This window comes from Sinohyriopsis cumingii, chromosome 1 (genome assembly GCF_028554795.1).
Source record: "Sinohyriopsis cumingii isolate HCF-2022 chromosome 1, ASM2855479v2, whole genome shotgun sequence".
NCBI classification, from domain to species: Eukaryota; Metazoa; Mollusca; class Bivalvia; order Unionida; family Unionidae; genus Sinohyriopsis; species Sinohyriopsis cumingii.
In genome coordinates this window covers 86,290,121-86,302,373 of record NC_142961.1, presented here as the reverse complement: position 1 = coordinate 86,302,373, position 12,253 = coordinate 86,290,121, and the positions used below count along the sequence as shown (strand labels likewise).

Sequence of the window (12,253 nt, the reverse complement as noted above, 5' to 3'; positions counted from 1 at the left end):
CACTTCCAGTGGCATTGGGACCAGGTTCTATATCATGCCATTCTTCATCATCACCTGGTGTTAAGTGTTCCACTTTTTGTTCTACTTCCTGTTTAAATTTAGTAAATTTTGTATAAGCTTTTTTGATAGGCTGAAGATTTTTAGTGACAGTATATACATCTTCATGCTTCAGATATTTAACATATTTGGGTTTTACATATTTGTTTCTTTCATCATATCCATATGCAGCAATGTTTACTATTTGTTCCAGATCTCTGATAGCGCTAATACTATCAGGCATAAATTAATCCATAAAATTAATTTTAGGTTGTGGAGGTTGTGGCTGTGGTTGTCCTCGTTGTGGTCTTTGTTGTATAAATGAGAGATATCTATCTATTCTATTGATAAATGCAGTATATTTTATATCACTATCTCTGGCCTGATCAACATCATAGTATATTTGAAATATCCATTTGTACCAAGTTTTCTGATCCACAGGCTTATTAGCATACTCGGGTTTTAAACAAATTTCTCTGTTGCTAAAACATAATACCTCTTATGGTGGTAATACCTTTTTTGGTAAATTTATTAATCACTTCAACTTTTTCTTTTTTTTGTTTTGGTTCTGGTTCTGGTATACAATCCTTTATATCATCTATTTCAGCATGAGCTTGGTCAATACTTTCAAGTATTTCTTGCATTGGTTGAGCAGCAGTTATTTCACCTGGGTGTGGGTGTATGTGTGTGATTTGAATTTTTAACATAGCTTTAATAAATTTTCAGTCATATCGCTAGGATGTCTGCAGTGTGGCAGTTTATAGTGATGTCTAGCACTGGGGCATCATGCTGCAGACATGTAGCATGATGTCCAACCCAGTGACATTATTCTGAAACCAGGCCGACCAGTCCTATAAACACTAACCTCTTAATGCTGAGCATTAAGCGAGGCAGCTGTTAGTACCATTTTTGTAAGTCTTTGGTATGATGCTACCGGGGATGGAACCCATGACCTCCTGCATCCTAGGCGGACACTCTAGGCCACTGGAGCAGTCTATTTCACCACGAACTTCTCGTAGATTCTTGTCTTTTTTCTTTTTTTATAGTTCTTTCTACTATTTTTCCAGTTACTATAGCATTTGCTCCAATGTGGGAAGAAGACCTTTGGTAGCCTTTATAACCGGTTCAAATAACTGTTCTGCACCCTGTGTAAATTCCACCGTAAACTCCTTGATGCTCTTGTAGTTGTTGCTTGACACAATTGTGAAAGGGGAGATAGTTCTTAATTGTCTCTAGTCACTCTCAAGCTATTCTAGCTGTGTGAGATTCCATTATTGATATAATAATGATTTAATTACACACACACTAAAGCAGCAGAGAGGGTGATGACCAACAAAGAGTTTCTGATGGGTAAACAAACACACAAAAACTCAAGCATAAAAAACAAAATAACCCAGTTAGAGAAATCTCGATCAGCTAGAGACTCTGATTTGGCCTTATTGACCTCATATTTTTCCTTTTCATAGGAAGCTTTATTTTCAAAAATAGACACTCCTAAAAATGGTCAGTTCACCCTCCCTGCTGCTACTGGAGATATATCATTGCAAGTTGGACAGTGAAAGTACCATATATACTCTCTTGTAAATCAAGTCCAACTGCAAGCATCATAGACCCTGATCTGCTGTCATAGAATGCATTGGCCAATTTTTTTTTTTAGTTTTTGTATTTTTCTGTTGATTATTTCTAACAAACTGAACAGATCCAGATCTTATGGTTCATTATATCATGGCAGATCTGGGTCTGTGTAGTTTGCATATGGACTTGATTAGATGATGTCTAATTGTATGTGTTAATTGGTTATTACATTTTAATTTTTTTCTCCCCACAGTATCAGCCAGTCCTCTATGTGAGCCTGGAAAAAAGTACAGTGATGTTAACAATTGCAATGTGTATTACCTTTGTCGATTTGGGGTACTAGTGCAAAGGATTTGCCCATCTGGCCAACACTACAGCATCAGCCTTGAAAGCTGTGTCATCGCTTACAGTAACTATGATGATTGCGTTATCAGTAAGTATTTATTATTGTACTATAGAGGTATATTATAGTTATCATTGGCAAGAAAGAAAATCACAAAACTGTTCTCTGTAACATAAATGACCAATGACCATGGTAATCAATTGTCAGAGTCAGTCAAAGGAAATATTCCTTATCTCCTTATAAAATGATTTCAGAATCTGTTAGAATAAAAGTGAAATGCTGTATTGGTTGCAGCCAGGTGACATTATCCTATGGTCCTAAGTCCATTGTGCATTGTGCAAATTCAACATCCATCAGCAATTTGTATTTTTAACTTCTTTTTAAACAAAAGACTGGATTAATTTCAGCCTAACTTTGAAGATGAGATTATTGCATTTAAAGGCCTTTTGAATTTGTACAGATGATGCTGTTCTTGCACTAAGGTCTTTTGAATTTGTACAGATGATGCTGTTCTTGCATTAAGGCCTTTTGAATTTGTACAGCTGACGCTGTTCTTGCACTAAGGTCTTTTGAATTTGTACAGATGATGCTGTTCTTGCATTAAGGCTTTTTGAATTTGTACAGATGATGCTGTTCTTGCATTAAGGTCTTTTGGATTTGTACAGATGATGCTGTTCTTGCACTAAGGTCTTTTAAACTTGTACAGATGATGCTGTTCTTGCATTAAGGCCTTTTGAATTTTTATAGATGATGCTGTTCTTGTATTAAGGCCTTTTGAATTTGTACAGATGATGCTGTTCTTGCATTAAGGCCTTTTGAATTTGTACAGATGATGCTGTTCTTGCATTAAGGCCTTTTGAATTTGTACAGATGATGCTATTCTTGTATTAAGGCCTTTTGAATTTGTACAGGTGATACTGTGCTGCCATAAAAAATGTTCTCTGTAACCTTTTAGAAGCAGCTTCTTACAAACTGCTGGACATTGTTTAATCAAAGTGACAAAACCGTTTAAGATTTGTATAAATAAAGCTGATGAACTATCAAAGATGGATGTCATTACTAAACATAAAAAAATCTGTTATTTAACAAATCACATCAAAAATTGATTGGCAGAATTCGTTAAAATTTAATTGAAAATTATTCTGACATTAAGGCCTCACCTTGCATATACAAATGATTCTAATTGATCTTCAGAAATATAGCCGGTATTATTACAACTTAGAAACACCTTTTAATGACTTTCTCTCAAAAACTGTTTAAGAGAATTGGACCAGATTTGACAGAAAGCATTTAGGTATGATGGCCTTTCAAAATTTTTACAAATAATCCTGATCCACTTTTGGCTGCCATAATTAAAACAATGGACTTTTTTCTCAGAAACTTCTGAATAGAATTTGTTCAAATTTATCAGAATGTATAATGGAATAAAGCCTTTTAATGTCTCTACAGGTGATGTCCGTCCACCATCAAATATTAACACTGCTGCATAAATGGACCTCAAAATTTTGACATTTGATTCCAACAAATAAGGCCTCTAGCATTGGAAATAACCAAATAACTTCAAAAAACTTAAAACTACCAGATGCAATTACCAAATTTGACAGATTGGACAGAATTTGTAGCAAATTTTACCAAGAGAATCCTAACATTAAGGCCCTTCAATTTGATGTAAATGATGAGATCTGCCATCAAATTTGGTAGCTACTGCTAACTATAAAAAGTGTAGATTTAAGTTTGACTAAATATGAGCAGAAGAATTTTTAAATGAAAACCTTTTAAGACAAATGATAATATTCTACTACACGTATTCAATATAGGTATTGTTACTCTAAATAGAAAAATGTTTAACCTGATTTTTTTGTGAACCATTCAATGGAATTGGACCAAAATTTGACAAAAGCATATGGGATAAGACCTGTCAAGCCTAAGGCATTGGTAGCTTGAAAATTGAATCAACTGCTATTAAAATTAGATTTTGCTTTTGTATTTCATCTCGTTTTACAATACTTTTAGCTCTAGTTTACAGATTTCAATAAAAACTTTATGTTGGTTTTGCCTTACACTCAAAGGCATAATGTTTAAAAGTGGAGGTCATTAACACAAGTGTAGGTTTTTTTGAGATTCCGTTTTTTGGTCCCAAGGGGGATTAGTGCTTCTGACCCAAATAAGTGATATACAGTTCTGCAAAAGTTATTTATTCATATATGACTGATGGTGGTTTTGTATTTGCAGTATGTGCATAGTATACAATGCTTCCCTTGTTGCTGCACTTCACAAACATTCCATCAACTGGGAGTACTCAAGTCAAGTTTTTCTGGGCTTTACAGATGGCTCATCCTTCCCATAATCACAGCAGTGTTTCCACACTTTGCCATACAAAATCAGTCACACTCACACATTAACCTGTGACACATAATGATCTGTCATGTATACTTCAAGGTCAAAGTCGCAGAGCAAAAATTATACTATTGGGACCATGTCTGTACATTTCTTTTCCCATAATCACAGTGGTGTTTCCATACTTTTCCATACAGAGTCAATCACACTGCCACATTAACCCTGTGACATGTCTTGAGCTGCCATATATGCTTCAAGGTTAAGGTTACTGATTTAAAAAATAGGACCATGTCTATACATTTGAGTTTCACTGATTAAAAATATGCAATTGGGACCATGTGCGTACATTTCTTTTCCCATAATTATAGCCATGTTTTCACACTTTGCCATAAAAAATTAGTCACACTCGCACAGAATCCCAGTGACACATCATGACCTGTGATGTATGCTTCAAGATCAATGTAGGTTTGCTTCTTATTCTTCATTAGACACACATGCACATACCTAGTTCTCAGAGATTTGCTAATTTTAAGCTTCCTACAGGTTGGGGACATCCTTTTTCTCTATTGTATTTACCCATCTGATCCTATTTTCCTCATTTTTAAGCTACTGCAACATTGTTTTGAGTTAATCTACCATTTTTATTGTGAATTTGTCAGTCAGACTTGTTTTTTTCTGTGAGTTTTTTTTGTGCAAATGTTGTATGTATGCAAGTCTTTGCATAAGAAAATTCTCTTTTAATGTTGGAGTCAGTGTGATGAAGGTAAAAGTTAGTGTCACTAAGAAAGAAATTTCATTTTTGAATGATTACTAAAGTTCTAAATGTCAGACTGTGCATGCAGATACTTTTGGCCTATTTTCCCTGTAAGATGGAAGCATTTTGACCTTGGCCTGTCCTTCCTGTAAGACAGAAGCATTTTGACCCTGGCCCATTCTCCCTGCAAGACAGTCATTTTGACCTTGGCATTTATTATCTGTAAGTAAGTGTCAAAATTATAAAAAGTCATCTTGGTACCCTTCAATCCTAATGATCAGTTACCCAGGTACCCGATCAAAGGTAAATAATACTAAATGTGAACCTGAACTGGTTTGTTGTAAGTTCATACATGTCAATTGCACAAAAAGTATAAATGTAAAATTATTACTAATATCAGTGGCAGAAATGTGCAATCTGAGCATATAAAGTGATCTATATGTTACATGCCAAAAAACATACATTATTTTTATACCTATCTGGATATGCAGTTAGCTAAAATTCTTGTCGGCCAAAGCCATATAGGTTAGAAGGAGAATACAGACAGAATGCAAAATGATAAATTATTTATAGGCAACATTTCGCTTTAACTAGTCTACATCACACGTTGAACTTTGGCTGAAAGGTTGTAAAGTCAAGTCTGAAAATTCTGAATGCTGTATTACATCGCTGTAGAATTCCTCTTTCAAAATTTGTAAAGTGACATTGATTTATCCTTTTTCTGATGCAGCATGTTCTTCAGTTTAACAAACTCCCTCTCCTCTAACAATTTTTAATTGTATAACATCCACAAGTCACATCGATATAGCCTGTTTCCATTAATATTTGGCACTATGTTTTTTTTTTTCCATTATAGACTGCTCTGCTATTTAAGTGTTCATCAAACTATAATGACTTCTGACAAATTATTTCAAATTCAAGAAACCCATCTATTTTCTTAGAAACATGTCATGTACAGTTACCATAAATAGAAAAAAAGGAAACTGGTCAAGGTACATAGCCAGATGGTCACACATGTCAAAAATATAAGATCAATAGATGAAGTTCTAAGATGGATCAATGTTACATGACATAAGCCTTGAACTGTACTTGTTATTCTGTCTTGCTTGCTCCTGATGTCACCAGATATCATCTTTGATCTGAACTTAGAAACATGTTTTGGGGTTTGTTTTCTTTTGCTTTTTACGTGAACTAAACGGGTGCCCTATAGCTATAATTTATTTTTTACCCAGGTAATTATGAACGAGCAAGTTCTTGTTTACCCAGTAACACCTTTATCTGTAAAGATTGCAGCATTTTAACCTGGATTAATTCTCCCTGTTGGACAGAAGCATTTTGATCTAGACCTATATTCCTGTTAGAAGCACTTTGACTTTGGCCAATCCACCTTACAAGAAAGAAGAATTTTTACCTTGGTCTATCCTTCCAGTAAGACAGAACCATTCTGACATGGGGTAATCCTCATTGTAAGACAGAACCATTCTGACATGGGCTAATCCTCATTGTAAGACAGAACCATTCTGACATGGGCTAATCCTCATTGTAAGACAGAACCATTTTGACATGGGCTAATCCTCATTGTAAGACAGAACCATTTTGACATGGGCTAATCTTCATTGTAAGACAGAACCATTCTGACATAGGCTAATCCTCATTGTAAGACAGAACCATTCTGACATGGGCTAATCCTCATTGTAAGACAGAACCATTTTGACATGGGCTAATCCTCATTGTAAGACAGAACCATTTTTATTGTGAATTTGTCAGTCAGACTTGTTTTTTTCTGTGAGTTTTTTTTGTGCAAATGTTGTATGTATGCAAGTCTTTGCATAAGAAAATTCTCTTTTAATGTTGGAGTCAGTGTGATGAAGGTAAAAGTTAGTGTCACTAAGAAAGAAATTTCATTTTTGAATGATTACTAAAGTTCTAAATGTCAGACTGTGCATGCAGATACTTTTGGCCTATTTTCCCTGTAAGATGGAAGCATTTTGACCTTGGCCTGTCCTTCCTGTAAGACAGAAGCATTTTGACCCTGGCCCATTCTCCCTGCAAGACAGTCATTTTGACCTTGGCATTTATTATCTGTAAGTAAGTGTCAAAATTATAAAAAGTCATCTTGGTACCCTTCAATCCTAATGATCAGTTACCCAGGTAATCCTGACATGGGGTAATCCTCATTGTAAGACAGAACCATTCTGACATGGGCTAATCCTCATTGTAAGACAGAACCATTCTGACATGGGCTAATCCTCATTGTAAGACAGAACCATTTTGACATGGGCTAATCCTCATTGTAAGACAGAACCATTTTGACATGGGCTAATCTTCATTGTAAGACAGAACCATTCTGACATAGGCTAATCCTCATTGTAAGACAGAACCATTCTGACATGGGCTAATCCTCATTGTAAGACAGAACCATTTTGACATGGGCTAATCCTCATTGTAAGACAGAACCATTTTGACATGGGCTAATCCTCATTGTAAGACAGAACCATTCTGACATGGGCTAATCCTCATTGTAACACAAGCATTTTGACACACACCTCATGAAGGAACTGTATGATGTACCACCCAAGAAATCTTGAGGTTTTTTTAGGGAATGTGGTTTATATTACAAATTTTGACAATATCTTTAAAGGATTTGAGTTACCTATATCTTTAATTTTTATATACATTTTACAGAATTCAAGCATTATTAATGTTTTATATTTTTTCTTCCTGTACCTGCAATTTATATACACGTGGAAGGGTCCATTTTCCCAAAGTTTTGTGAAATTCATTTTTACTTATTTTTAATATTTATCTTCAGTTGGCTTCATGTAACCATTGTTGTGATGAGGTGTGTTAAGGTACTATGTACATCTATCCATACTTCTTTGCCAAGGAAGAATACTAATTGATTTCTTGGTCACTATTATAGATTTGAACAACTACAGCAAAACCCTGTTAATATGGACAACATTTGTTCCCAACCACTTGTTCTCATATACAAGAGATCTGGACAAACAAATTGATTTAGAAATACTAGAGAGAGCTTGTTCCCAGATAATAATAATGCTTTATTTATAGAGGGTGACTCATTAGTCAGGGACTATTCTCCTTTGAGGCCCTCTTAAGGAGAATGTAACAATACACATCATATGAAGATATCAATAATTACTGTTTATTTTAACATGTTTAGTATTAAAATACTAAATTCCATTGTCTATTAGAAGCACATACATGCTCATAATATCTCTTCTTAAATACTCTAATATTTTCAGCAGATTTTACATGTAGTGGAAGCTTGTTCCACATAACTGTAACAGAGTGTTGGAAGCAACGATTCCTCTAGGCTGCACAAGCACGCGGCTGAGCAGATGCTCAGACTTCCTGCGCAGCTGAATTGTTCTCCGTGCAGCAGATCAAAATTACCAAATATTCAATCCAACATTAATGCTCAAGTCACCTTAATGCTTGCACAATGCAGCGTGCATAGTGCGCACATCTACCATTTGCTTACAAGGAATGTTGGTTGGAAGCTGTTTTTAAATTGTTCTGTTTTTGGTTTTGGTGCTAGAAGGTTTCCATGTGATATTGATCTCAACTGGTATTGTGTTGAAAAAGGCCTGAATAAATCCTGAAGATACTCTGGTGCAGTTCCATGTAGACATTTATGTAAAAGAACTGCCTTGTGAAAATCTATCCTGTCATATATTGTGAACCATTTGAGTTCTGTAAATAGATGCGTCTAAAATTACACATGCTCAGCCCATTTCTGAAGTTTAGAAATCCTGTCAAGCTCAGATTTAGCACAGTTTCCCCATACATTAGAACAATAATCCATTGTTGAAAGAATATATGACTTGTAGTATAGATTTTGAGTTTCCATAGGTAAATATTTCTTGATTCTGCTGAGTAGGGCAATTTTGGATGACAGTGTTTTACTAAGCTTATCAATATAGTCATTCCATAATAAATAATTATCTACGGACACACCTACAAGCTTTTCATGTTTGACATTTTCTAGTGGATGATTATTTATTGCAAGAGATAGTTCTGGGTTACCTAACTTGTGTAGCTTTTGTGATGTCCCCAAAATCATACATTTTGATTTACCTTCATTAATTACCATCCTATTTTGTTGTGCCCAGTTTTGGACTCTAATAAGGTCCAAGTTTAATCTCATTTGGATAACTTCAGTATCAGAACTAGATGTATACATGGTTGCATCATCTGCATGTGTTTTTTGGATTTTTAACGTTGCTTTAACAATTTTTCAGTCATATTGCTACAATGTCTGCAGTGTGACAGTTTATAGTGATGTTTAGCACTGGGGCATCATGCCTCAGACATGTAGCATGTACATCATCTGCAAACAAATCTGTATTTGTGGATTCATTATTTAATGGTAGATATTTGATATAGATAAAGAAGAGGAGAGGGCCCAAAACTGAGCCTTGAGAGACCCCTGAATGAATTGTGTGAGTGTGAGAGCTAATATTGCCAATGCTTACTTGTTGAGACGTTTGGTTTAGGTATGATCTAAACCAGTTTAAAGAAGGATCGTCGAACCTGTAACAGTTCAACTTTTGCAGCAGAATTTCATGATCAACAAGATCAAAAGCTTTCTTGAAGTCAAGGTAAATAATCCCAGTCATATGTCCATTATCCATTTCCTTCAGCCAAAGATCAATTAATCTGGTAACTGTTTGGCACAAGTGGTACTTTCTAAATCCTGATTGCACTTTATGAAATAGAGAGCATGTTTCAAAAAATGTATTGACCTGAATGGCTACATGCTTTTTAAATAATTTTGACAATACAGGAAGAATTGATATTGGTCTGTAATTCCCTGGATCCTCCTTTTCTCATTTGTTAAAGATAGATGTAACCTTTGCACATTTCAGTGTTTCTGGAAAATTACCACTCATTATACTTAAGTTTATGACATGCATTAGTGACTTGGTTATTACTGGTGCAACACTTTTAAGATATCATGGACCAATACCATCCAAATCCAACAGATTTATTAATATTCACCTTAATTAGCATGTCAAATACATCAGCCTCACAAACAGTAGCTATTGAAAGATCATTATAATCAGGAATTTTAGCTCTTATAAATAACAGAAGAGCTTCAAGTTAAATTGGGATGTTAGTCTGGTTCTGAATACTGTTACTGGAGTTGCTTATGAAGAAATTGTTGAACATTTCCACAATGTCTTGTATAGATGTTGCTTTATATCATCATTTTGCTTAAGTCTAGGGGGAAGACAACTGTTCCTGGGTGGGTTCAGCTCTTTTAGATGCTTCCACAATGTCTTGGTACTCTTACTTTCATCAATAGCCTGTTTATAGTAGTTCTCTTTTGCCTTATCTCTTAGGTGTCTAGCCTCATTGATATCAAGGGTAATCCACTTGGGTGTAATTTGGTGTTTAACCCTTTTTGTTTTAATTGGGGCATGCTTGTCTAAGACTGCATTGAACATCTGATACCATTTGTCTGAGGCAGTGTTGATATCAGCTATATTGCAAACTGATTGGATTCAAGGGTTTGCAAACTAAATCATTTAAGGACATTTCCTCATCAAACTGTTTAATGTCCCTGTATTGTATTTCATTGTGTTGACCATTTCTAGATGATTTCAGAACATGTCTAGTTATACAGACTGGGTAGTTGGTCACTCAGTGCATACACTGGCACATTAATTTCACTTATGTTTTCAGGTTTATTAGTATATCCAATCAGCTGTGGAACTAGGTGGCCTGTAAACTGAACATAAGAGTATTGGCTTTGATTGGGCAATGGTTGCTTCAATCCAGATACTCATTACCCCAATAGTCACTAGATCAACACGTCTGTTATAACTAAAGGAACTGTCTACATAGAGAAGAATACCCCCACCCACCCCATGGATTCCCTATCTTTTCTTTCAAAGTTGAACCCCTGTATTTGGAGAGCCAAATCATCAGTATCATCAGAAAGAAAGGTTTCACATAGACCTAGAATATTGACTGATCTAGTTTGCTGTAATATTAAGTTTATCTCATTCAGTTTAGGGAGGATGTGTTGAATATTTAGGTTGATTACTTGCAGACCTCTTTTGAGGAGGCCAAAGACATGATAATTTCAATCAGAGGATTGATTTTCAGACAAGGTATTATGCAATGTATTGTTTTTAGACTTGACAGATTTCTTTTCATCACCTTGATTATTTACATAAACACATAAAGAAGATAAAATACAAGATCCATCTGTTGTACCATGACCACATGTAGTGGATACATGAGAATGTTTAATATAAGACAGATTTACATAACTACAAGAAGACATTGATATATTAGACACTTGAGGAGCTTCAGAGGGAGAAGTAACTTGACCAGTTTATAGAATTATTACATTGATATTGTTGTTCAGATACCATGACATTTTGAATATTGAATTCTTAGCAAGCGAGACCTCATATAAGTTTAGTGTCAATTAGTTTAGTGAAATTTCACAGTCAATATATGTCTTCTATGTAGACGTATCATTTAATTGTACTATTTTCAAAAGAATGTAGAATGGCATTGTGTCCATTTTAATAGCTCTCATGGATCTTGTTTTTTTTTTTTTCAGGTTGATTTCTTGACCATTCCTCATGAGAGTAAATAAACTTTCATAAATGATTTTAGTATCAAGTAAAGAGACATTCATTTGCTACTGTGGATAAAACTTTGTAAAAAGAGACGTGAAAGCAATTTGAAAGTTCACAATTAATGCTGGACTTTCATAGACACAGAAGTGTAACATAGAGAAAAAGTGCATTTTGTAAAACTGATTTTTGTATATTTAATGGTTAATCATTTTCTACATTTAATGTTTATGGAATTGTATATTTAATGATAATCATGTTTTATATTTAATCTTAATCATTTTCTGTACTTAGATGTTAACAATTTCCTGTATTTAATGTCAAAGTCCATAAAAAATAAAGTGTCAAGAATTTTCAGAGTTTTTGTTCTTTCATTCCTTATCAGCTTGATGGAGCTTGAGCTTTCCTCTTGTTATTGAACTCCCTCCACCAAGAAAGTTTGACATCAGAAGTGTTGGTCCCATGTAATTTAAACCGATCTAAAGTAGTGTACTTCTAAGAAACATATTTAGAACATTACATGCATTGTTCAAAGCATTTTCAATAGAAATTGGGTCAGTGCTTGTACTTTAGTAATTCCAATAGAAA

General features: G+C 34.7%; 1 protein-coding gene across 3 annotated transcripts in view; it reads left to right on the top strand.

Annotated features, from left to right (window-relative positions):
- LOC149807286 (chitin-binding domain protein cbd-1-like) overlaps positions 1-12,005 on the top strand; it is a 95,844-nt gene extending 83,839 nt beyond the window's left edge. For all 3 annotated transcript variants that reach the window (XM_089936323.1, XM_089936260.1, XM_089936202.1), the window contains 2 exons: positions 1,865-2,044; positions 11,650-12,005. In XM_089936323.1, the coding sequence (XP_089792449.1) occupies positions 1,865-2,044; positions 11,650-11,654 (185 nt within the window). In that variant the 3' untranslated portion in view covers positions 11,655-12,005. The remainder of the gene's footprint in view (positions 1-1,864; positions 2,045-11,649) is intronic.
- Positions 12,006-12,253: the final 248 nt, after the last annotated feature.